This window comes from Dermochelys coriacea, chromosome 10, assembly GCF_009764565.3.
Source record: "Dermochelys coriacea isolate rDerCor1 chromosome 10, rDerCor1.pri.v4, whole genome shotgun sequence".
NCBI lineage: Eukaryota > Metazoa > Chordata > Testudines > Dermochelyidae > Dermochelys > Dermochelys coriacea.
The window spans coordinates 37,937,850-37,962,296 of record NC_050077.1 but is presented as its reverse complement, the minus strand read 5'-3'; the positions used below and the strand labels follow the sequence as shown (position 1 = coordinate 37,962,296).

General features: G+C 44.2%; 1 protein-coding gene and 1 long non-coding RNA gene across 2 annotated transcripts; both read right to left on the bottom strand.

Annotated features, from left to right (window-relative positions):
* Positions 1 to 1,843: 1,843 nt before the first annotated feature.
* On the bottom strand, positions 1,844 to 23,490 carry ATP6V0C (ATPase H+ transporting V0 subunit c). The gene is made up of 3 exons (XM_038419213.2): positions 22,843 to 23,490; positions 4,374 to 4,557; positions 1,844 to 2,677 (listed from the first exon to the last, which is right to left on the bottom strand). The coding sequence occupies exons 1-3, from the start codon at positions 22,916 to 22,918 to the stop codon at positions 2,473 to 2,475; spliced, it is 465 nt and encodes a 154-aa protein (XP_038275141.1). The 5' UTR covers positions 22,919 to 23,490; the 3' UTR covers positions 1,844 to 2,472.
* LOC122456206 lies at positions 7,108 to 11,817 on the bottom strand. The gene is made up of 2 exons (XR_006274943.1): positions 10,634 to 11,817; positions 7,108 to 9,500 (listed from the first exon to the last, which is right to left on the bottom strand). It is a non-coding gene; the product is annotated as an uncharacterized LOC122456206 (long non-coding RNA).
* Positions 23,491 to 24,447: the final 957 nt, after the last annotated feature.

Below are 24,447 nucleotides of genomic sequence, written 5' to 3'. Positions count from 1 at the left end.
ATGCCATTGTGTGCCAGCAATGCCCCTCTGCAATGTACACTGGTCAAACTGGACAGTATGTAAAATAAATGGACAAATCAGACATCAAGAATAACATTCAAAAACCAGTTGGAGAACACTTCAATCTCTGGTCACTTGATTATAGACCTAAAAGTTGCAATTCAACAAAACATACTTCAAAAACAGACTCCAACAAGAGACTGCTGAATTGGAATTAATTTGCAAACTGGATACAATTAACTTAAGCTTGAATAGAGTCTGGGAGTGAATGGTCATTACACAAAGTAAATTTCCCCATGTTTATTCCCCCCCCCCCCCCGCAACTGTTCTTGTCAACTGCTGGAAATGGCCCACCTTGATCATCACTACAAAATGTTTTTTTCCCCTCCCTGCTCTCCTGCTGGTAATAGTTCACCTTAAGTGATCACTCTGGTTACAGTGTGCATGGTAACACCCACTGTTTCATGTTCTCTATGTATATAAACCTCCCCACTGTATTTTCCACTGAATGCATCCAATGAAGTGAGCTGTAACTCACAAAAGCTTATGCTCAAATAAATTTGTTAGTCTAAGGTGCCACAAGTACTTCTTTTCTTTTTGCAAATACATACTAACACGGCTGCTACTCTGAAACCTGTAGTGCTATAGACTCATTCAAAAAAGCAGGACAGGGACATATTTAGCTTTTTATATATATTCTCATAGCAAAATAACTGATTAAGTATTATATCAGTTACAACTGGTTATATTAACACCCTTGATTTAACTAATATGCCACAAAGAGACACAAAGAGCTCATGAGCCTCAGTCTGACCATCACTGATCTACATTCTTCACCAGCAGAAACAATTAGAAGAGCTTGTCCTTAGGGCAAGTCACAATAAGGAAGTAGCTGAAGACTTTGGCTCAGTTTGAAGAAGTCTCATGTCTATGCTCTTTGAGAGATGCTTCCACAGAATAGGAATACAAGTGCAGCCATACTAGCTCAGACCAAAGATTCATCTAGCCCAGTACACAATCTTCAGACAGTGGTCAATGCCAGGTGCCCCAGAGGGAATGAACAGAACAGGCAATCAGCAGCACAGATGGGCAAGCCATTCCTGCCACCCTCATAGAAGCAGTATTAAAAACTCTGAAGTGTACATGCAGCATTAGCCTGATCAGTAAGCTATTTCTACATAGCAGGGAGTGAATCATGGATAGTTTAAGGGATATTGTCTCCCTCTGTTAAATGTGTTTGGAGAGCACTCAATCACAGACAATTTTGTTCTCTTGGCATGTACCGTGTTTTATTATCCATTTTTAGGCTCAGGTTTACAGCAAAGAAGCTACATTTGAGTAGCTTGCACACTGGGAAAGTAGAGGGATGATGCATCAATTGTTAATTATTGCTAGTCCTGCACCCTTTCCATTGCAGTTGCACCAAGTACCAATGAAGCCATGGCTAGGACTTAACAGTAGCACTGTGATAATTGGGCCTTCAGCACATTTAACATCCTGTTAACTGACTTAATATGCAGCAGGCTGGAAGGACTGAGTGCATGAAGCATTGCTCTAGCCCAGAGCTCTCAGAGTGCCCAGCCAGTGTAAAGTATGTCTCTGGCAGTCATTAGGTAAGAGCTCACTATCCTTGGTAAGGGGACATACTGCAGTGCATCAAATAAAGCCTGTACATGAAAGAAGCAGTATGAACTCTTCCATTACTATATGCTCAATTGTATTGGAATCCTGCCTGCTCCCATGATTCAGACAGAGTATGTATGTGTGTGTTGGGGGGCGTCTAAGAGGTGGAGTGCAGGCCTGTTTCACATGATTTAAAACAAACCACAAGATCTGCTGCAGAAGGGTAGTGGAGGAAGTTTTATTTGGAAACATTGTATAACTGCAAAACCCAACACTGGGTGCACGACTGATGCTGGAGCATAAATTTTACTACTGGAAACATGGGAGTGTTGGACATTTGCTGTATAAGTAAAAACAATTCTCACACTCCAATACCAGGACACGACAGCAATCTTTAGCATCAAGTTACATCCAAGGAATTCTCTGCACTTACAATTAACCCCACAGTGTAATAATCTACCTATGTATGATTTATATATATATATAGCATGGGAAATTGAAAATTCTTGCTCCATAATGTATGAACATGTCAAGTCTTTTATAAATAAACATCCAGTGAACAGAAAAAAAATTACATTTCTCGTTCCTATTTATACATATTCTAATGGGTGGAAGTGGGTGGAAAGTTGAACATAGGTCATGCCAAGCCCTGAAGCAGGCTTGGGACAGCCCATCCGGTTTAATATTGAATTACACACAGGACAGACAAGTCACTAACATACATTGCGCATTTACAAGAGATCCACTACCAAATTAAGACAACTGTACACATTGTGGAGACCATTTTCATTCTGGAGCTTTTGTTTTAAATGTGATTTTGTTTAATTCTTTACATCATACTCTGTGGTGTTACTTTGTGGAAAGGATCAGGGCAACAATGAGGCCATAGAGACCCAAGACTTCAGCGAAGATCAAGATCAGGATCATTCCCACGAATAACCTGGGCTGCTGTGCTGTCCCCCGTACGCCTGCATCACCCACAATGCCAATGGCAAAGCCAGCAGCCAGACCACTGAGGCCCACACTCAAGCCAGCACCCAGTTGAAGAAAGCTCCTGCAGATCAAGGATGAGACAATTAGTGGTGAATGATGGATCTCAAGTTCAAGGGCTGGGTCAAAAAGATAACTGCCATTTCTCTGTAGAAACAGTACTTCCATCATCACTTTTGAAGGGGGAACCACATCCTCCTAAAAGGACAGATAGTCCCTCAACCTCAGCAGGGAACTTCCCAACTGTACACCTAGCTTTATCTCCCACTACACATGTGGGTGTAGTCTTGGAAGAAGACTGATGTTGAACAGAATTGGGAATCTCATGTTCTCAGGGTCTGCAAATGCAGACACCTGACAGGACATCACGCCCATATACTATCTGGAAGCATGATTCTGAAAGAGCATTAGTAATTTAGTCAGAAGCAATTCCAAATACTGGCAGCACATGAAACTATGCAAGAATCAAACGGTTCATTAAACATTCAAGACTCTGGCAACTATAGCTTTGCATAGGTTTTCTAGGCAGTTAATCATTAATGTGTACAGTAAGGAGTCATTTTGGTATTAAGTTCTATTCCAATAGAAGTGTTTGCCATACTGTGATGCACAGCTACAACTTTTGCTCCAAGTTGTTCTAATTCCATTTGTCAGGACACCTGGAGTGCCAGCTTCCTCCTAAGAATAAAGGAGGAGCATAATTTCACTTTCTACTGCTGATGGACAGCATTGCACAGTAACTCCTGCATTGTGATGTAGTCTTATTTCTAGAATCAAGGGGTTTAAACACTCACACTGGACAGTTGAGGAGTGCCAGTCCCTCATTAACTTGCATAGAAATGGTTTAAGCACTTAGTTCTGGAAAAAAAATTCCAAATCTGTTAGGGCAGAAGAGTTGCCATTTGAAAGGGAGTTGGCAATAAGGACTGCCTTAATTTCAGTATCTGAAGATCCTTCTGCTTCTGTTACCCAGTTAGGATTAAGACAGATTTTAGTGGGCCTTAATAGGACAGACATTTTAGGAAATTACAGAATTATAGGTGTTACTGCCATATTAGGCTAGTTCCAGCCTGTCTCAGGAAGCATGGAAGAGATTGGATTTCAGACTGCTCCAGGTGCAAAAAGGCAACTGTTGAGAGATTAGCATAGCTAAAGGATTAATTTACCAACATGCTGGCATGCTCTGAAATAAGCAGTAAGTTGAATTATTCACAAACACCTCCCTGATAACTCTGATGCATACCAAAGCTCACAAATTGTTTATTTGACCAGGCTAATTAAGTTAGCATACCTTGTAAGGGGTATGGATTTTAAACAGTCTTTGTTTAATCAGGAGCTGTAACATAAACAGGGACTGTTTGTAAAGTTCTTCTCACTGGCTGATGACCCCTTTCTTGAACGGCTTATGGGCCATAGTGGGACAACTTTAAATGCCAGTTTATAGTAATATATGAAGAGAAACAGAATGGCAAGGTTATACAACCATGTATTGAAGCTCTCTATTTTGCATGATGCACCGAGTTCCGAATAGGACAGTGGATCTGAAATTTGGACCTGATTGTTACAGGATTACAAGCTATTCTATGCTATAAAATGCTCTCTAGGTACTTAACTGCCCTTATCACCACAGATTCCAAGTACTCCATAATAAGTGGCTTCTGTGCAGTAGTGTTTAAGTGATATCTAGTCATTTGACAAGGGTCAAGAGTTGCAGGTTAACACTCCCAACACAGCTATTGACAGGTGTAGCAAAAACTTACTTGAATAGTGTGATGCCAGGTGCAAGGGAGTTGGCAATAAGGACTGCCACTACCAAGCCATAGATAGCTATAATACCAGCCATGACAACAGGGATGATTGACTTCATGATCAGTTCAGGCCTCATGACAGACATGGCTGCAATACCTGTGCCACTCTTTGCTGTTCCATAAGCAGCTCCCAAGGCTGGAAAAAAAGGAAAACAATATTAGTGGTATCCCTACAATACCATATGCACTTATGAGAGCATGGTTTTCTATGCTATTGTACCCTATTAAGTTAGCATAGGGCTTTGCTAGTAGGTAGGTAAACTGGCACCAGCTTCAGTAAATATTTCCCTGATCTCCCATTTGGTTGGGAATGCTGAAGTAGGAATGACTTGCCCAAGGTAACATTAAGATTAAGCTTCTTCCAAGTTGAGCCTGTTCCACCCATCACACACTGTAGCTAGGCTGAGGCTAGTTAGCCTGATGTCCCAAGAATGTGCTGTGTTATCTGGAAACTGCTATTTCCTACATTTAAGATGGTCTAGTTACAGGGCACTGGCACAAACATGGGCATCAGTGTTTTGTTCCCTTTGATTTACTGTTTAATCTAGCACCTCTAGAATTAGGACATCACCATGCCCAGGTTTGAATCTGAATGTCGTCTCCACAATGCATTTAGTCAGGCTACCAGCCTTCACCCCAAGCAATGACAGTGAAGTAAGTCTCCCAGCAACTACAATTGAGCCTGTGTTGAATTACCAAGCAGCAGTAGATTAGTCTCCAAGAGACCTCACTGTATGGTCATTGAAACCTGATGGTTAAACAAGTTTGGATGAGGTTTCAGTAGAAGGGCATTAGGAAGCAGTTACAGGGTGGTACATATCTATTATAAATTACTTAAGTGTCTCAGAAGGCATTTAAGATTAATGCCAGAGGCATACAAAAAAAAAAAGTATCCTGTGTAGCTTTACAGCTTGAAAACTTTGTAGACATCCTTCCTCTTCAGGATTTTGGACTGCCAGATAATATTTCTCCTTTATCGAGGAATAGTCTTCAGGTGTTTCCAGTGCATACAACTGAAGAATCCAACTTGCACCAAATCTAGCTGCTAAATTAACTTTCCTGCTAATTCACATTAGACTATTGCACTCCATTTTAAAACTTGCCCAAGTATGATGATCTGGATCTCTGCCAAGGGGAAGCTTAGTGCAAGTGAGGTTATTATCTGCATTGCCCCAGAGACATCTATTCAGAGAACTGCACTACAAGTGTTTACACAGGCTGATGTAACTGAAGCACAGTTCTGCTTAGAAGTAAGGATTTTTATGATTTCCTCTTGGAGAGAAACTGTTAAGGAGCAAATGTCTGTAACAGGAGGTTATTTGTATAGAGGCTTGTAGGAATCCCATGCTGTTTACAAATCAGAAGAACCAGTTGCTGTCTAGTAACTGTTCACTATTTAAATTCCCTGATTCAGGTTGCCTTACATCTCTTCCTTGTCAGGTGCAGACAGCTGTTGGTTCTTTTACTGCTTTTCTGTTAAGTGCGAATAGTTATTCAAAAAGATAACTCATGGGGTAATAAGATGCAGATGTGGGATATCTTCCTGGTATTCACTTAGTGCTGTGGTAAGTCCATGGTTCTGGGTTAGACCTCCCCACACGCCAGCCACCTTTCAATGGCTTCTTTTGTTGACTGACAAACCAACCTAGGAGCTTCTCAGAACATTGTTATATCAGTACTACAGAGCTGAATAAAGGACTTCAAATAAAGCACTTTTCTACTTTTAGAGATCTGGTGCTTTAGTGAAATTCTTCATGCTTCAGTGTAGAGGCAGGTTTAGGCAACAGCTATGCTTTAGAGAGTGGTTCAATACTTCCAGAAGGCCAACAAGTTGTTACAAGAACATCTTTGTCATTAGAAGCAAGTTCTACTTTATTTTTTATAATACAATTTCTTACAAGTTACAGGAAGGTCAACTGAAGCCCTGGGCTGAATTTAACATGGTAAGTAAGTTGATAAAGGAGTGGTCTTGTTAAAAGAACTAGTTTGGAAGAGTCCATGTAGTCTACAGTAATTTGGTTCATACCACTTTTTACAGTCTGTAAGGCATAACCTACAACTTTAAACAATGCCAAGTTTAATTATGAACATCCAAAAGGAATTGGCCCCAACACTCTCAACTGACTAAGTTTGTGCCTTCTGCCAGCAAACTCATGAAGATACTTTCGTCCATAAGGGCTGGATACCAAGCTGAAGTCTGATTAGGAAGACACCAGGCAAATAGATATTATGAACTTGTTCAGCTTTTGCTTCCAAGTTCCCCATCACTGCATTTGATGTTCCTGTTTAGCAAGCATCAGTACTCCTAGAAGTGCTACCTCTAGATAGCTGTTCTAGACAGGGTACAAGATGAGCTTTCAGTACTGCTGGGCATTGAGTCCAAGATTTAGATACTGTCCTAAAAACATACGCTCTAGGAATTTTGGGAAAGTTCTATGGTCTGCATTATAAAGCTTGGGACCATTATGATCCTATAGCAGAGGTGGGCAAACTATGGCCTGTGGGCCACATCTGGCCCACAGGACCGTCCTGCCCAGCCCCTGAGCTCCTGGCTCAGGAGGCTAGCCCCTGGCCCCTCCCCTGCAGGCACACCACCGCGCAGGGAGCAGTCTGGGCAGCAGGGCTATGTGCTCATGCAGGTCAGTGTGTCTGGCTCCCAGACATGCTGCTCTGAGTGGCATGGTAAGGGGGCCGGAGGATTGGATGAATGGGGTCCTGGGGAGTGGTCGGGGACAGTGAGTGGGGATCCAGCTGTTTGGGGAGGCACAGCCTTCACTACCTGGCCCTGCATACATTTTTTCACCCTGATATGGCCCTTGGGCCAAAAAGTTTGCCCACCCCATCCTATAGTCTAACTGGCCTTTGAATCTATGATTGTTGGTCCCTGACAGACCCAGACAGCTTCCACTTCTTGCATAAAATACAAATGTTAAGTTGTCAGCAATATTGTAACCATTTCACTTATCAGAGACCTCAGACATGTAAATTCTGACCTTCCTCCACCCAGGCAAAATTGTAATAGGTTTTTGCTTCATAGTTACACCACTAGATTTCTAGTTGCCTTAGGATACAATTGGAGAGCCTTAAAAATGAATGCATTTCTAGAACCATACTGTGTTATGATTTTGGATACATTCTGCCCCCAATAAAAATACTTTGGACTAGCTATTTTGCAGGAAAACAGAAGGAAGAGAAACTAACAGGGAGTCAAAGGTTTCTGTAGTTTCAACCTGCTAATAAGATCAGTTTCCCCACACGCCATATTCTTGTAATCACAGAAGCACTAAAGATTCCTCTCATGTGATTATTTAAGTTTGAAGTTGTGCTTTTGGAAAGCATGTTTTAGTTATATGGACAGGAACTAGTCAGTTTCTTGCTCCTGTAGTTATTAGGTGGAGATAAGGGGTTTAGATTTAGTCAGCCCTTAGCTGGCAATAGGAAAATTCTACACTGGTAGGATGTAGTAAGCTATAAGTTTAGTGTATTCAAAATTGGATTCTGATTTTGGCAAACTTCAGGAGATGGCACAACTTTCTGCTGAGACTGAGAACATAAGAACAACGATATTGGTCAGACCAATAGTCCAGCTAGCCCCGTATCTGGACGGTGGCCAGTGCCAGGTGCTTCAGAGAGAGTGAACAGAACAAGATAGTCATCAAGTGATCCATCCCCTAGTCTTAGCTTCTGGACACCAGAGGTTGAGACATGTAGAGTGTAGGATTGTGTCCCCGAACATCTTGGCTAATAGCCACTAATGGACACATCCTCCATAGACTTAGGATGATAAAAAAAACCTAGTTACATTTTTTGCCTTCACAACATCCCCTGGCAATGAGCTCCACAAGTTGACTGCATTGGTTGAAGTACTTCCTTATGTTTGTTTTAAGCCTCCTGTTTATTAGCCTCATTGGGTGACCTGATTTTTGTATCATGTGAAAGGGTAAATGTTTCCCTGATTTGTTTTCCACACACCATTTGAGATTATAGATATTCCCTTCTTAGTCAGTTTTCTAAGGGGAACAGTTCTAGTCTTTTTAATCTCTCCTTGTACAAAAAAAAGCTTCTATACCGCTAATCATTTGTTGCTCTTCTCTGCACCTTTTGCAATTCTAATACATCTTGAGATGGGGCAACCAGAATGGCATGCTCTATTCAGCGTGGGTGTACTGTGGATTTATATAGTAGCATAATGATTGTCTTCTTTATCCTTTCCTAGTGGTTCCTAGGATTGTAGTAGCTGCCAAAGCTAACACATTGAGCAGATGCATCACCTGCAAGCTTTGTTTACCACTTAAGATCACTGTTTAATCTTATTCAGATCTATGAATATGTTAAAAGTACAGGTCCCATGACAGCTCCCTGGGCAACCCTATTTTGCTCTCCATTGTGAAAATGGACCATTTCTACCCTTTGTTTCCTGTCTCTTAACCAGTTACCGAGACATGAGCCCTTCCTTCTTATTCCATGACAGCTTACTTTGCTTAAGAGTGTTTGATGGGGACCTTGTCAAAGGATTTATGACAAAGTACTATATCAACTGGATCAAAGCTTGCTGAGACCCTCAAAGAATTCCAATAGATTGAGGCAGGATTTCCTTTCACAAAACTCATGTTGACTCTCCAACATGTGTTCATATACGTCTGATAATTCCGTTTCTTACTAGAGTTTCAACCAGTCTCCCTGGTACTAAAGTTAGACTTACTAGTCTAATTGCCAGGCTTGCCTCTGAAGCCTTTTTAAGCACAAAGCAATACATTAGCTATCCTCCAGTCATCTGGTACAGAAGCTGGTTTAAGTGATAGGTTACATACCCCAGTTAGTAATTCTGCAGTTTCATATTTGAATTCCTTCAGAACTCTTGGTGAATTCCACCTGGTCCTAAAACCCCTTTATATGGGATGGCAGAAAAGGAATACAAAAGTTGTGCAGATATGGTCACTAGCTTGCCAGTCAAGACTTCCCACTGAGTTTCTCAGACATTTTGTGTGGCTTAAGAATGTGCTGATCTTGTAGGGGTCCAATTATGTTTTCTGCAATGTAGCGTGCAATTCCAGCAGGAAGGCAGAAGTACAGCTTATTCTGGAAAGGAGAAGTCTGGCAGCTCTTATCTGATTTGTGATCAAAGTTTACTTTGTCTCACTTTTTTTAACATTTGAGTATCATGTCAGAGTGGGCCATCTTTCTGTATGCTGAAAGAATCTGTACGCAAGAGAAACATCCTGGACAGCTTCCAAGTCACTCAGCATCAGCTCAACTGATTCAGAAACAACTAGAACAATTAATTTTTTTGGGGAGGCCAACAAATTGACTGCAAGCCAGGGTCAAAGTTTGTCTAAACAGTCAGGCTTTGAACGATTCTGGAGTGGATCAAAGCTAATCCAGAATACAGAACACAAGTGACCAGATTTAGTATATAAACCAGACCCACCACAAGATACTGCCAGTGATAATACATTACAGAAGTAAAACTGTACCTGCCACTTGCAAGCCTATGCTTTAATGCAGGACGACACAAGTTGCCCAAATATCACTCCGTGTACAGCAGCTGTTTCAGGGCGATTAGATCATTGATTTATAACCGCTTAAAAGTGCTTTTTGCGGGAAGACTGACCACCAGGCCTTCACTGGGACAGATTAATGAAATTTGGGGCCCTAAACCTACCAAGAGTCAACTGGTAGCAAAGATATTTTAGAAATGTGATGCATAGGCACTGACTTTCCAATGTGCTGGATTGGGGTGTGTGACCCCTGGCTCTACCCCAGGCTCTGCCCCCCACTTCAACCCTTCCCCCAAGACCCCACTCTTCCTGCCCCCTCCATGTTCCTGCTCCACCCCAAGAGCCTCCTGCATGCCACAAAACAGCTGATCGTGGCAGGCAGGCAGGCGTGGAGCCAGAGGGAAAAGGTGCTGATCTGTAGGGCCTGCCAGTGGGTACACAGTGCCCATCATTTTTTCCCTGTGGTGCTCCAGCTGCAGAGCACCTATTGAGTCTGTGCCTATGGTGAGATGCAATATTGAAGTTTTTCCCCCTCCTACCCATTTGAGATGGAATAACTTCTACCTACACTAGAAGTGTCACTGCTTGTTCTGGAGGTAAGAGCCATTAGAGAGAAAGTCTGTATTTTAAAATAATCAGATAACTGTTTCCTGCAGTTGTTTGCAACCCCAGAGTGTTGAACCTAGAAGTGAAAGTAATTAGTGTAAACTATACCTTGTCTGACAGGCACATGACTAGGATTAGGTTTAGAGGAACGGTCAGTTTTCTAGTTCCTTTTTCTACACCTTCCTCCTCCAGTCTTCCCAGGAGATTAAAGTATGAACTCTTCCTGAAAACTAAAGAGGAGTTCCTCCTATTGCTGTATGGCAAGTCCACAAAATAGGGGAAGCAAGAACTATATAAAAAGTTAAAGACAGAAAAATCTTCCAAACAGTGTTAAGTAGAAGGTAACATTTTAGAGGGGGGAGGGGGAGAAGAGGGGGAAGCAGTGTTTAACCAGTCTGGCCTGGATAGACTTTTTGCATCTTCTGCAGGAAAGCAGTACTGTAGCTTCTGGGAGGGAGGAAGAATTCACAGTGGACAGCCAAATATGCCTTTCTGGTCCTACAAGTCTGAGGATCTATTTAGAACACTTCCATATTTGATCAGTTTGGAAATGTTTTCTCCTGGAGGCTAATTTTGCAAAACAACTTTGTCGACTGCTTAGTTCAGTTCTCATAGGTAACTCATCAGTTGCTGCAGACTTTTTACAGGGCTAAGACTTCAGGGAAGGGTTGGGCAAAACCAGAGTTCTAAAGCAGAACAAGATAAGTAACAAAACTACACTGCATTATTCACAATGTGGACACTGGCCAGAAGAATACTGAGGAGTAGAAAGATGTTAGGATAAAGATGAGATACTCAAAATCTAGGGCCCTAGGCATGGCCATGAAGTCATGCAAATCTCAAAATTTTAGCTTTCATTTAATAGCCTTCCAACCTTTGCAGTGAGACTTAATTGATGCAGCAGTGTTTGCAGAGGTCTGCAGATTGATGGAGATGATAGCACTGAAGGAGAGGGGGAAGACAAGTACTTCCTTTCCATTGAGATGGATGGGAATTTCTGACCCTGCCAATGCCATCCTGGCAGGACTGTGTGGCAGCTGAAGTGCAGAAGGTCTAGCCCACCTCAACACCTTAGCTCTAGAGGAGGTATTTGGGACACTCCTCCTGCTACCCCTACTTCTGGTGAGGGATGCCCTGTTGCCATCTTTGCTGCTCCTGATGAAAAGTGGTCCCATACTACTGTGCTTGCACCTTTGGAAGGAGCCTCTGCCACTCCAAATGGGCATGGCTATCCCATGAGACAGCCTTACCTTCTCTCTTGCCATGCTGTAGCAGGCCTATGACCAGATTGCCTTAATCTGGCCATAAATCAGACTGATATGCAGTCTGTGCAATTTGCTTTTTGATGAATATGCAAGAAGGCTACTCTTGAGAGTTTGAGATTAGAAATTCAGGTCCTGGCTATACTGGAAGATGATTTCACAAATTCAAGTCAAGAACTTGGAATGATTCCAGCAATTGGGGGGGGGGGGAGGAGTGGAGGAAGGTATTTTTAGTCCTACTGTACAACTTCAGTGACTAGTTAAGAAAAAAAAGCTTCTCAAAAACAACCAAAAAAACTTCTGATCCATTGCCACTTGAGATCTTCAACACCAGGGAAAGTTGCACTTAGGTCTCTTTTTCAGTCTGTTTAAGCCCTTGATGTGTAACAAGGGCCGATAGTAAAGTTACTTGCAAAGAAACCTTAAGTCTGAATCCATATTTCTAGCCAGGAAAGTCCTGGCTTAATTTCACAGACAAGATTAATCCAATATTTAAAAAGACTATTTCAAGTGATTAAGGGATCTCACTGTGGCTATTACAAGTGCTGTATACTTTTGGGTGGATGAGATATTCAGCTAGGTAGTTGGCTGAAGATCATAGACTGCAGATGGCCACTCCGTGACTTGAACAAGTATTCACAGCAAGACCATACTGAAAGCATAAGCAGTATGAAGTGGAATGATCATCTCTGCATTAAGGTTGTACAACCTTAATTAGTTTAGGTTTGAATTGCAGAACTTTGCAGTTCTGTTAAGCGATCAGAAGATATTTGATTCTTCACCAACTGTGCAAGTTAGGTCACTATAATGTTAGTTGCATCCTGTATTAATGCCACATGAAGTTTGAATCTAGCCTGAGACTTGAGTCTTCACTTATTCTGCTGAAGACTTCAGTGAATTTAAACAGGTAGTCTCTATTGATCTGTAGAAGAGGTTCAATTTTGTAGTGTGAGAAGTATTCAGTACAGACCACCTGGAAGCATAAGAGACTGAACACCCTGAAGTTCAGCAAGGGTGCTCAGACTTTGAAGATTAGGAGCCAGTCATCACAAATTCCAATTACATAGCCAGACCAGCCATCCCAAACACATTCTACTCACTTGTTCAATTAAGCAACCATTTTAGATATCTTTACCTAAAACTCTCAAAGAGACTTAACTTTCAAGATTTCAGGACTCTGACCCCAAAATGCTCCAAGTTTGAGGTGAATTGAAGAGCAATTCCATGGCAGGCAGCCATTGAGAAGTTTTATAATATTTTATATTAGATGATCTTATTTAAAAGCTGAAGTCCAGGTTAATGGGTAAATAGGCTACAAATGCTGCAGAGCTATAGTAGCAATGCTCTAATTCTCAGAACTGCAGTTTCTCTTCAGTCAGGCTTACAGACTACTCTCCTGGACAGAATATGGATGCAAGTTTAGTTGCTAGTGTATAAACATGTGATCAGACTTGGCTACATTAATACCTAATTACAATACTACACACTTTACTTCTCCCACCACTAATCAAGTCTCAAGTTCCTCATTTAATCAGACTAGAAGAAATCCTCATTTCTTTACACATTCTAAAGAAATCTTGAGTGTTTGCAAGAGTAGTGCTAATTAAGATTTCCTCCAAAATAGCTTGTTGGAAGGCAAGAGTACACTTATGTTCTTTGATGAAGGGTTTTCATCAGGACTCTGGAATGAAAGCTATATATGGAACTCAACTGAGGCAAACTTGGATTACAGTTTACATATTTGCAAAAAGAAAAGGAGTACTTGTGGCACCTTAGAGACTAACAAATTTATTAGAGCATAAGCTTTCGTGAGCTACAGCCCACTTCATTGGATGCATCCGATGAAGTGAGCTGTAGCTCACGAAAGCTTATGCTCTAATAAATTTGTTAGTCTCTAAGGTGCCACAAGTACTCCTTTTCTTTTTGCAAATACAGACTAACACGGCTGCTACTATGAAACCAGTTTACATATTGAGACTTAAAGGGAAGGGATCCCACTTCAGGTTTGGGTTGTTTTACATCACAAGTGGGTCTAGGAAAGGATTTGGCAGCCAAATGCCTGAATGCTTAGGACAGTATGTAGTCTGCCTATAAGTAGGTAAGTTAGACTACTAGTGAAGACAAGGGAAATCAGATCGCTGCATTTACTTAAAAAAAAAAAAAGTTTCTCAAATGTAGTATGAGTGCAACATACTAGTTCTCCCTTGAAGTACAGAGGAAGAAGCAGCCATGTTATTTCTAACTAAGGCTACATTTTAGTCACAGGCATTTTTAGTAAAAAAGTCACAGCCAGTAAACAAAAATTCATGGCCCCATACCAATCTATAACTTTTTAGTAAAAGTTTGTTACTTGGGGGCTGTCTGGGGGCCCTGAGGGTGCTGGCAGCAGTGCATGGCCTGGGATTTCCACTGGTGCTGGGGTGTGTGGGTGGCAGTGCACAGCCCAGGGCCCCCACTGGTTCTGGGGGGGTTGGTGGGGCTGGCAGGCTCCCTACCTGGCCCTGTGCTGCATCCCCCCACCCCCAGCAGCAGAGTTTGGGAGGGGGGAGAGGCAGTCTCTGGCAGTGCTTACCTGAGGGGCTCCCTGGAAGTGGTGACATCCCCCTCACTCAGCTCCTAGGCAGGGGTGTGGCCAGGCAGCTCTGTGCACTAGACTACCTCTGCCCGCAGGCATTGCCCCTGCAGCTCCCACTGGCTGCAGTTCTTGGCCAATGGGAGCTGTGGGGCAGTGCCCCAGACAAAGGTAGTGCGCAGAGCTGCCTGGCTATGCCTCCAACCAGCAGCCAAGTGAGGGGGATGCCACTGTTGCCACTTCCAGGGAGTCCCCCAGGTAAGCGCTGCCCAGAGCTTGCCTCATCCCATCCTGTAACCCAATCCCCTGACCCCTCCCACACAAACTCTGCTGCGGGGGGTGGGGGGGAAGGAGGAGGTAGCGGCACAAGACTGCCCCAGCAGTGGCCAGTGCAGAAGCCACAGAGACTCATGGAATCTGTGACACGAGTTAGAAGCAAGGCTGCAAGTTTGTCACTGAAGTCAGTGACCACTCAGTTTGTTTAAAGGCAGTCAAAGACTATCAGGTCAAGCATGATGTGTGAGCAATAGCGTGGGAGAGGTCCTCACTTACCACCTACTAGGCAAACCTCCACCCTCACACACTCCTCTAACTGGTATTTCATCTGCTATTTCTAAGATGTTTGTTCTTAAGATAAAATTACTGGGGTCTTTACTATGCAGCTATCCTGTAGATACTTCTCCCAATCTGTGATTTAAGCAAGCATGTGCCAGATACAGTCCTACAGAGAAGTGCTTGGGAATATCCTTGCCTTGCTCTGGCTGTTACTTCTCCATTAAATGAAGTGGATAATGGCAAGACAGCAGCAGTTCTGTTCCAAAGCCAGGACATAAGCTAGTGTGGTAAGCCACAATGCGAAGTTGTTTTCTAGCTGACTGACTTCAGTAAGTGTTAAAGCAAGACTAGTTGTGATCTTGCAGGATGTCAGAAATATGGCTAATTGCCAGGGATCAAGTATGTTTAATATTTGTGATTACACATTCTAGTTACATTCCCTGGCACTGAATTAGACAAAGGGCCCTAAGATTTTTTGAAGCATACTTTGCCAGTTCTAGAGATTAAGAGCAGCAGACAAGTCATCTTGGGTCTGCATTTAGAGTGCTTAAGTAATGTTTGGCAATAAGGGTTTGTACTACGCTATGCACATGGGACTCTTTCAGCTATACATACTCAGTTGCTGGAGTTTTCCTAATGACAGTTCTGCCAACATAAAGGACGTGCTCCTGGAGGATTTTACAAGCTTCTGTACAGAAGCATTTCAGGAGATAACAGGCAGGTGCCCAATAGTTTTGCTCTCAGAGCTGCACCATTCTTAGATATGCTAAATATAAGGTAGGAGGCCCTATTTTATAGTAAGGATATTTAACTTATAAACAAATAGGTTTGTAAGCAGCTAAAAGTATTAAGCAACAACATGATCAAGTCAAGAACAGTCATGCCAAGCCACTCCAATTTCCTTCTTTGACAGGGTACTAGAAGGCAGTGGATAGGGAAGCTGTAGATGCGATACTGATTTTATTAAAGCATTCACAGTCCCTCACGACTGTCTCAATGTAACTAGGGAAGTATAGTCTAGAAAGATGAAGTTACTATAGGGCAGTTGCAAAACCACATTCTAATGATAGCAAACTACTGATACATAACAGCGGGCGGGGGTATACCAAGTGCAGTCCTGCAGAGGTCCATCTTGGATCCAGTATATTCAATATTATCATTAATGACTTGGATAATGGAGTGGAGAGCATGCTTATAAAAATCTGAAGAGGACACAGAGCTTTGAGAGATTATAATCACTTTGGGGAATAAAATTAGAATTCAAAGTGACCTTGACAAATCAGAGAATCAGACTGAAATCAACAAGATGAAATTCAATAAAAGTGGCAAAGTACTACACTTAGAAAGGAAAAAAATGCACAAATACAAAATGGGGGATAACTGGGTAGCATGAAATACTGCAGAACCAGATCTGGGGTTTATGGTGGACTCATTCAACTTGTGATCAACAATGTGATGCACTTGTTTAGAGGCTATATCATTCTAGATTTTATTAACCTGAGTGGCATATTAAGATATGGAAAGTAACTGTCCTGTTCTACTGAGCACTACAAAGGCCTCAGCTAGAATACTGTGTCCAGTTCCAGGTGTCCACGTTTTCCCTCGAAGCACGGCAAACTGGAGACATCCCAGAGAAGAACTACAAAAATTAGAGAAGATTTAGAAAAAACCCTAATCTGTGAGGGAAGCTTAAAAACTAGGTATGTTTTGTCTCAAGAAAACTGGGGGGGAGGGGGGGAAGTAGTAATGATCAGATAAGTCTTCCAATATGTTAACTGATGTCAAGAGGATAGTGATAAATTGTTCCCTGTGTCCACTGAAGGTAGAAGCAGTAATTAGCTTAGTCTGCAACAAGGGAGATTTTGGTTAAATATTAGGAAAAAACTTTCTAATTATAAGGATAGTTGTGGAATCCTTATCAATTGGAGGTTTTTAACCAGACGGGTTAGGCAAACTGTTGGGGATGGTCTAGCTTTACTTGGTCCTACTTCAGTGCAGGGGACTGAACTATGACGACCTCTTGGTCTCTTCCAGCCCTGCATATCTATGATTCTATGTTGGTGGCAATACTAACTAAAAGTAAGTTCTAATGTGAGCCAGGAAAAATAAAAACTTTAGCCAGGCAGATTCAATGAAGTTTACCTATCAAGTGTGATGAAAAAAATTCCAAGGCAGTCTATAGTTGCTGTGAATTGATGGTAGTGAAAACCCAGCAGGCAGAGAAATTCTGTAAATGGACCCTTGTTTGATACAAGTTTTGCAGCAATGATAAAAAGGAACCAATGTGCACAAGACTAGCCATCTGCTATTTCTGAGATACTAAAGTAGTATTTCCTCCATCAGAAATCTTCCATCTGCTTGCAGTCTAGCAAAAGCATGATCCTGTTTCTAGGACAAATTCAAGGAGATTAAGTGAAACTGCATATAGGATTATGTCTTTAAATGATGATCAGGGTTGAAAGTGTTCGAGACTCCCAATAACCCTTAACACAGTAACCGTCCATTGTGAAGTCTCCACTGATCAAAATGCAGAAGCAGACCACTTGGTCTTGATACCATGCCTCTATTTCCTTTTCTGATGGGCAAGGATGTGCTGTAGGAGTCAGAACATGGAAAGGATTATATAAAATTTGACCACTCAACAGCATCTGACATGTAGCCACCCACACATTTTACCCACTGGAAATAGCTTCCCCCCCCTCTATTTAAACCACAAGAAATGATTTAGGTCTGATCACTGAGAAGATATCCAAATACATGAAGGTCACAGTAGCCTGTCAGATGCTGCTAGTGGCCACCACAGTTATAGCTGACCAAAACACGCTCTGCTAGCTATTTACTATAATCAAAAATCAGTGTTCAAACCCAAAACAAAAAGACTATATGCAATACTGTTTCCACATCAAGCCTGCCAGGACAGAACAAGCCTTGAACAGGATTGCGAAAAGACAGAAGTCTCTGAAATACAAGCCTCACAAGAAACATAGTATACAAGACTTGTTTGAGTTAGAAATGTATGACTTTTAAAGAGAGTTGTGCAACATAAAGTCTACTGCATTAATTGACACTGAGCTCAGATGTTCTTTATACAGAGTCTTAAAGCCACTGCCTCTCTCCCCAGAGAGCGTCAGTAGCTTCTCGCCTCTAAAATCAGTTTATTTTTAAACAATTATCACTTAGGCAAGAAGCATTGGAACATACTGTAGCGCTACATACCAGTTAAAAGTGCTACATGACATTGCAGATTTTAATGCTACATTTAAGTCTGCATGTTCAGTAACAGATCACATATGAACAAGATATTGCCTCATTTAGTTTACCCTGAATTGACAACAATGTCAGCAAGACTTAGTTGATAACCAGTAGTTCAGAAGCAAATATGGAACTAGAAAAGAAACTTTGAATTAGTGACAATTATAAGTCTGTATAAATGATTGCAGATTTCCAAAGCCTAGTTTAGGATAGTTCCCTTAAGAGATTGGTAAACTTCTAACAGTAGTATGAATTAGTTAGCTTTAAGACTCATTCATATAAAAGCTTGGTCAGATGTAATAAAAATATTACTAGTCTTCACAGCAAGCAATCCCTTTAATCTGTTGACAGGACTAGTTCACAGCCAGATAGTGCCTAGTACTCTCCCTCACTTCAGTTGTATATGCTCACACATCAGAAACAGGTTTCAAGACCCAGTGATTATATAAAAGTGAAGAGCTTAAAGCCACAATATCATCTTCCTGCAGTAGGTATCTAACATTCAGGATACTAACATTAGGTATTAACAAGTTACTTGAAGGGTGTTGAGGCATATCTAGTGAACAGAAATGTAAAAACTAAATAAAAAAAGAAGCAATTAGAGCAGGGGTGAGCAAACTATGGCATGTGGGCCGAATCTGGCCCCACCAGCTGTTTTATTCTAGCCCTCGAGCTCCCGCTGGGGAGTGGGGGTCTGGGGCTTGCCCCCTCCAGTGCTTCAGCCAGGGAGCAGGGTCAGAGTCAGAGGCCGCACATGCATGCATGCAGCTGCATGCATGCCACCTCTCCCCCCACACACAGGGAGAGCCGGGGGCCTCAGCTGCTGTCCGATTGCATGCATCAGGTTCCAAATGAGGTGTATGTTTGACAGGTCAGTTTGTAACGGAGGTTCTACTGTACCACCGCTTGAGGGGGTGGATTTACTAGAGACACAGAACAAAGCCTTCCACCATTGTAGCACTTCAGCAGCATAGGAGCAGTTTTGAGTAGTTTTAGGGGCTCATTTCCTTCCAACTCAACAGAACCACCTACTCTTCCAAAATGGGCGTCAGTGGTTTAAAGAGATATGTCATTGGGTTTTGAAATGAAGCAGAAAGCTTGGCTGGGTTTGGCTATCAAGCTGTTAAGACTACCACCTTCTGTTTATTCAAATTCTGTGAAATCCTCTTCACCCCACTTCAGCTTCTTTCCCAAGGAAAGATCACATGCCCATCATTTTCCTCCTCCAGCCTTATAAGCCATCCTCTGGCAGATGAGGGTTAGACAGCCATCTTGAGCTACATTATGCAGGAGTCCGACTGTGGGCAGAGTTGTTCCTCTATATACAAGATTGCAATACACTGGCTTGACATGACTATCATGCCAAGCCAGACAAGTGTTCAAGATTTGGAGATTACCTACTGGCCTACCCTGCCCCGCAGCAGGCAACTTAAGTCTGTGCTCCAACACTTTCTCAGCAATGACTGAAGAGCAATATCATCTTCATCAGTGGTCTCCAGCCTTTTTACACCCAAGATCACTTTTTGATTTTAAGGGCAACCCAGGATCTACCCCATCCCCTTCCCCACCCCATTCCCCACCCACACTGGGCTGGGGTAGGAGGGTGTGGGCTCTGGGCTGGAGCCAAGGGGTTTGCAATGCGTCAGGGGCTCTGGAGTGAGCACGGGGCAGAGGTAAGGGGTGCAAGCTCTAGGAGGGAGTTTGGGTGCAGGAAGGGGCAAGGAGCTGGCTTAGGGAGGGCAGCACTTACCTCCTGCAGCTCCTGGTCGGTGGTGTGGTGTGGCTGCCGCTAAGGCAGGCTCCCTGCCTACTCTGGCCCACATCACTTCCAGAAGGGGCCAATGTGCCGCTGCAGCCCTGGGAAGGTGGGGCAGCACATGGCTCTGCACACTGCCCCTCTCTGCAAGCACCAACCCCACAGCTCCCATTGGGCAGAGTGCCCTGTTCTTGGCCAATGGGAGCTGCGGGGTCAGAGCTTGCAAGGAGGGGCAGCACGCAGAGGGAGACCCCTGTCCCCATCTCCCCCCCCCGGGCTGTGCTGGCCACTTCCAGGAGTGGCATGGGGCTGGGGCAGGCAAGGAGCCTGTCTTAGCAGCAACCCCACTGTGCTGCCGGAGAGTGCGATCAACTAGTTGGTGACCACTGATCTGCATCATAACACTCTACTGCAGAGGATAGCATCTATGTGCCGAAGCCCATGAAAGTAGCCAACAGGGGAAACTAAAGGAAGCCTTCTCCTTAATTCAAGGGAGGTAATTATACTCAAAAAGGACACCACCAATGAATTAATAAGGATCTTTCTGTCTACTGCTTGCAAGTGTAGGTCTGACATTTTGGACTACTTCATACCAAGAGTTATCTTCCACAAGCCTACTGGTACAGCAAAGACCTAGGTGTTTAGCATCCAGATCATGTTGTAGTGTTGGTGACCAAATAAGGAATGAGTTGCTCAGTGTACATTGCAGGAGAGCTGTAACAGATACTTAAGCATTTTTTATTGATTAAATTTAAATTCAGTTGTACAAAGTTGGGGCATCAGAATTAAATGGCAGCACATGAAATTCAAAAGTTAAAGCTTTGGAACCATTAACAAATCATCATATGTCAAAATATACAGTCAATCTCCTTAAATTGAAGTGGTAAGTTGTCAAGCAGCATCTCACTTTGGACAAAATTCCATTGATTGAAACTTAGGCATGTGTGTACCCAGTGAAATTGATGTTTATTGACATTTAACAAAATCCTAATCCTTCCAAGCATAAAATTTATCTAAAGATTTTTGGAGGCAATCTCCCATCTACAAATGGAAGTATAGAGAGGCTTACTAGTTTCTGCTTGTGTAATGATCTTCATTTTAAAATTTGTTAATTCAGCTGCATACTTAAGGAATATCTGCATATATTTTGAACTAAGCAAGGATGACTTGTGTATGTTGTAAGTGTCAGATACTGGAGTAAAAAAAATGGCTAGTCATAACTGGGAAAAGTTGAAGTAGGTAATGCGATGGTTTACATACTATTGTGCCAGTGGCCTTTGCCATATTTACAGTTGTACTTAACAGAACTAAATCCAGACTTTTCAAACACAAGTCAGTATTGCGCCAATGTAATCCTCTGTGTATAGAGTACAATGTGACTGGGTGATTGTACAAGCATGTGAAGGATTCACTGCTTTGAGTTCAGTGGCTGCAGGTGACCAGAGTGGCTTCCTTTAGATTTTCCCATATATGAAGTGAAAGAAGGTTCCACCTAGCTTTTTATTCTACAAAATAAAGAAAGTTCCTAGAAGGTCACACAGTGTGACAGATTTACTTAATGCTATGATTAACAAATCTAATTCATTAGGACTAAAGACCACATACCTCAGAAGAACTTTTTGGTTAATCAAGGTTTCCATTAACACTGACATTTAGAGTTTGTCAAAGTTTAGTCTGTCAAGTACTAACAGCCAAAGTTAATCCATATCCAAAAGCGATCTTTAGGTTGTATGGAATTTAGTTACTTGTTAAAGCTGACCATAGCTTCATAAGCCTGAGACAACAATTACTAGTAGTCATATGGGCGTCTACAACTGACCCTGTACCCACCAACAGCCCTGGGGTCACTCACCAAGTCAGAAACTCACTCAAAATGGTCCTCTTTTCTTGGTATCCAGTGGGTTAGCTCATTAGTCAGATTTACAGTAAGTAGTAAATATTTGCCCTGGTCTCCCGAATTGAGACAGCCAGGTATTGTAGATCAATCACTCACATACCCCCTCTTTGCAAGGCTTCCATTAGTCAGAAACGTGGACATCTATTCAGCCATATCGAAACAGGCCCCCCATTCACAGCTGCATTGTCCTTACAACCATTTGCTAGGAAAAGCTCTCTTGGAAGAACACCTGCACCAAGCGCCCTAGCTGGCTCAGGCGATCCGCATTAGGATCTTTGCTAAGCACAGTTCTTCCTTACCAACCCCCACACCCTCCCTGCAGTCACGTGATCAGCCGGGGGCTCCTCCACCAGCTGAGTCTCCACAGTGACGTCAGCCTCAGACACTCAGCATCTCGCCCTGCAGGCCCCTCCCTCCGGAACTTTCCGAGCGCCCACAGTAGCCCGGATGGAGCAGCTGGGCAGGGTGGCGGCAGGAGGCGGAGAAAGCGAAGAGCTTCGACAAGGGGGGAGCCGCAGCAAGCGAAGGGAACTGCAGGCTCGGCAGGGTCCGCCCCCGCAGTAACATCCCGAAAGCCCAGTGTACGGGCCACCCCCATACCCGGGGAGCGGACAGCGGCGTCCTGGCTGCCTTGCGGTGGAGCCGCTCCTGCCTCCCCGGACATCCCAAGTGTCAGCTCCCCGGCGGGCGGCGCTGCCCCTAGGCGCTCGCAAAGCGCGGCCAAGGAGCCCCAGCCGGCGACGAGTCCTCCCCCCCCCGCCCCAAAGCACTGCCAAACAGCAAGCCCTCTGCCAGCACCCCCTCCCTCAGGAGCCATCACGCCCCAGGTCCCGGGAACGCGAGCCTCCCCCACAGCCCATCGCGGGGTTGATACAACCCCCCCCTCCGCCCGAGGGCCAGAAAGAGCCTCCTATTCCCCCCCAGGTAAGGGCGCTGGCACCGCCAGCATCACGCCCCCCGGTGAGGGAAAGCAACTATCGCCCCCAGACCGCCGAGGGCTGGGGAAGGAGCCGGGTGTCTCACCACTGAAGACCATGGCGGCGGAGGCGCCCATCACTGCGAAGAAGGAGGCGTATTCAGGAGCGCTGCCCTCGGACATGGCTGGGCCGCGATCGGTGCTTGCGCGCTGCGGGGAGCGGACGGTCTTCTTCTGCCTCGGGGTTCCGGCTCCTCCTGAGGCAGTGCTGAGCGACAAAACCGCGGAGACCGTGCTGGGTCGGGGTTGGGGTCGGGGCGCAAGCCGATCTACGGCTGGGGGGGAATCAGTGGCAACGCGGCTGCTCGGCTGGGTCCTTACTGAGGTGCGCTGCCTGCGGACGCTGCGCTCTAAATACCCAACCACCGCAGGACAAAATGGCGGTCGCCGACAGGTCACGTGACCCGCCCGCCGGAGTTCCCTCCTTCCCCCGCCGCTCGGGGGTCGGACCACTCAGAGCCAGGTGGGTTTCACGCCTCGCTCATGAACATGAAAACGCCATTCCCCAGCCTACAACACCGTCAAGCACATCATTCCCCGTTACAAACCAAACAGGGTCCCATCTGTCCATCACCAAGCGGCGTGAGGGGGGATCTGAATATCATCCTGCCCTTCTTTCTTGCGCAGATGGTTTAGTCCACTCCCTACTTCGCTTCTTCCCGGTGCGTCGGCCACAGCTGAGCGTGATTCAGCGCTCATTAGCATATGGGGCGCGTCCCGCACAGCAGGCACCGCCCCTCTCCGAGCTGCGAGGAGATAAGGACTGCGTGAGCGGGCCGCGGAGCGGGGGTGTTTTTCTTGGGGTTCAGAGAGCGGGGGGAGGGTAATGATCTTCGTAAACCGAGGAAGTGTAGCTCACGGGGCAATTGCCTAGGCCAGCGTCCGGGTCTTGGGGACCCAGGCAGCCACAGCACGGTGGGTGCCCTGCTGTTGGTGTACACCCGACCCACTCCAGAGCCCTCCTGGACAGCAGAATGCTCCAGAGGCCTGTGGGCGGGGGCTAGAGATGCTGGGCTCATGAGCGTGTGGAAAAGTGGAGTAAATGCTGTTATTATTACATGTATAGGTGACAGTCTGCTGGGCACCATATAGTCATAAGACCAGCCACGCAGGGTCAGACCAGTGGTCCATCTAGTTTAGTGTCCTGTCTACCGATAGTGGCCAATGCCAGGTGCCCCAGAGGGAATGAACAGAACAGGTAATCATCAAGTGATCCATCCCTTGTCACCCATTCCCAGCTTCTGGCAAACAGGCTGCGGTCTGCCCATCCTGGCTAATAGTCCTTGATGGACCTAACTTCCAGTAATTTATCTTGTTCTTTTTTGAATCCTGTTATAGTCTTGGCCATCACAACATCCTCTGTCAAAGAGTTCCACAGGTTGACGCTGCACTGTGTGAAGAAATACTTCTTTTTGTTTGTTTTAAAACTGCTGCCTATTAATTTAATTTGGTGACCCCTAGTTCTTCTGTTATGAGAAGGAGTAAATAACACTTCCTTATTTACTTTGTCCACATCAGTCATGATTTTATAGACCTCTATCATAACCCCCCATAGTTGTCTCTTCCAAGCTGAAAAGTCCCAGTTTTCATGGGCGGTGGGTCACATAGGCTGAGGGAGGCTCTGTCTCCTCAAACAGCCAGGTGTGGACCCA

Coding starts and splice junctions, on each gene's coding strand:
- ATP6V0C (XM_038419213.2), bottom strand. CDS start 22,918: ATGTCCGAGGGCAGCGCTCCTGAATACGCCTCCTTCTTCGCAGTGATG. Junction 4,558..22,842: donor CGCCGCCATGGTCTTCAGTG/GTGAGACACCCG, acceptor CTTTTTTTCCAG/CCTTGGGAGCTGCTTATGGA. Junction 2,678..4,373: donor CCTGGCATCACACTATTCAA/GTAAGTTTTTGC, acceptor CTTGATCTGCAG/GAGCTTTCTTCAACTGGGTG.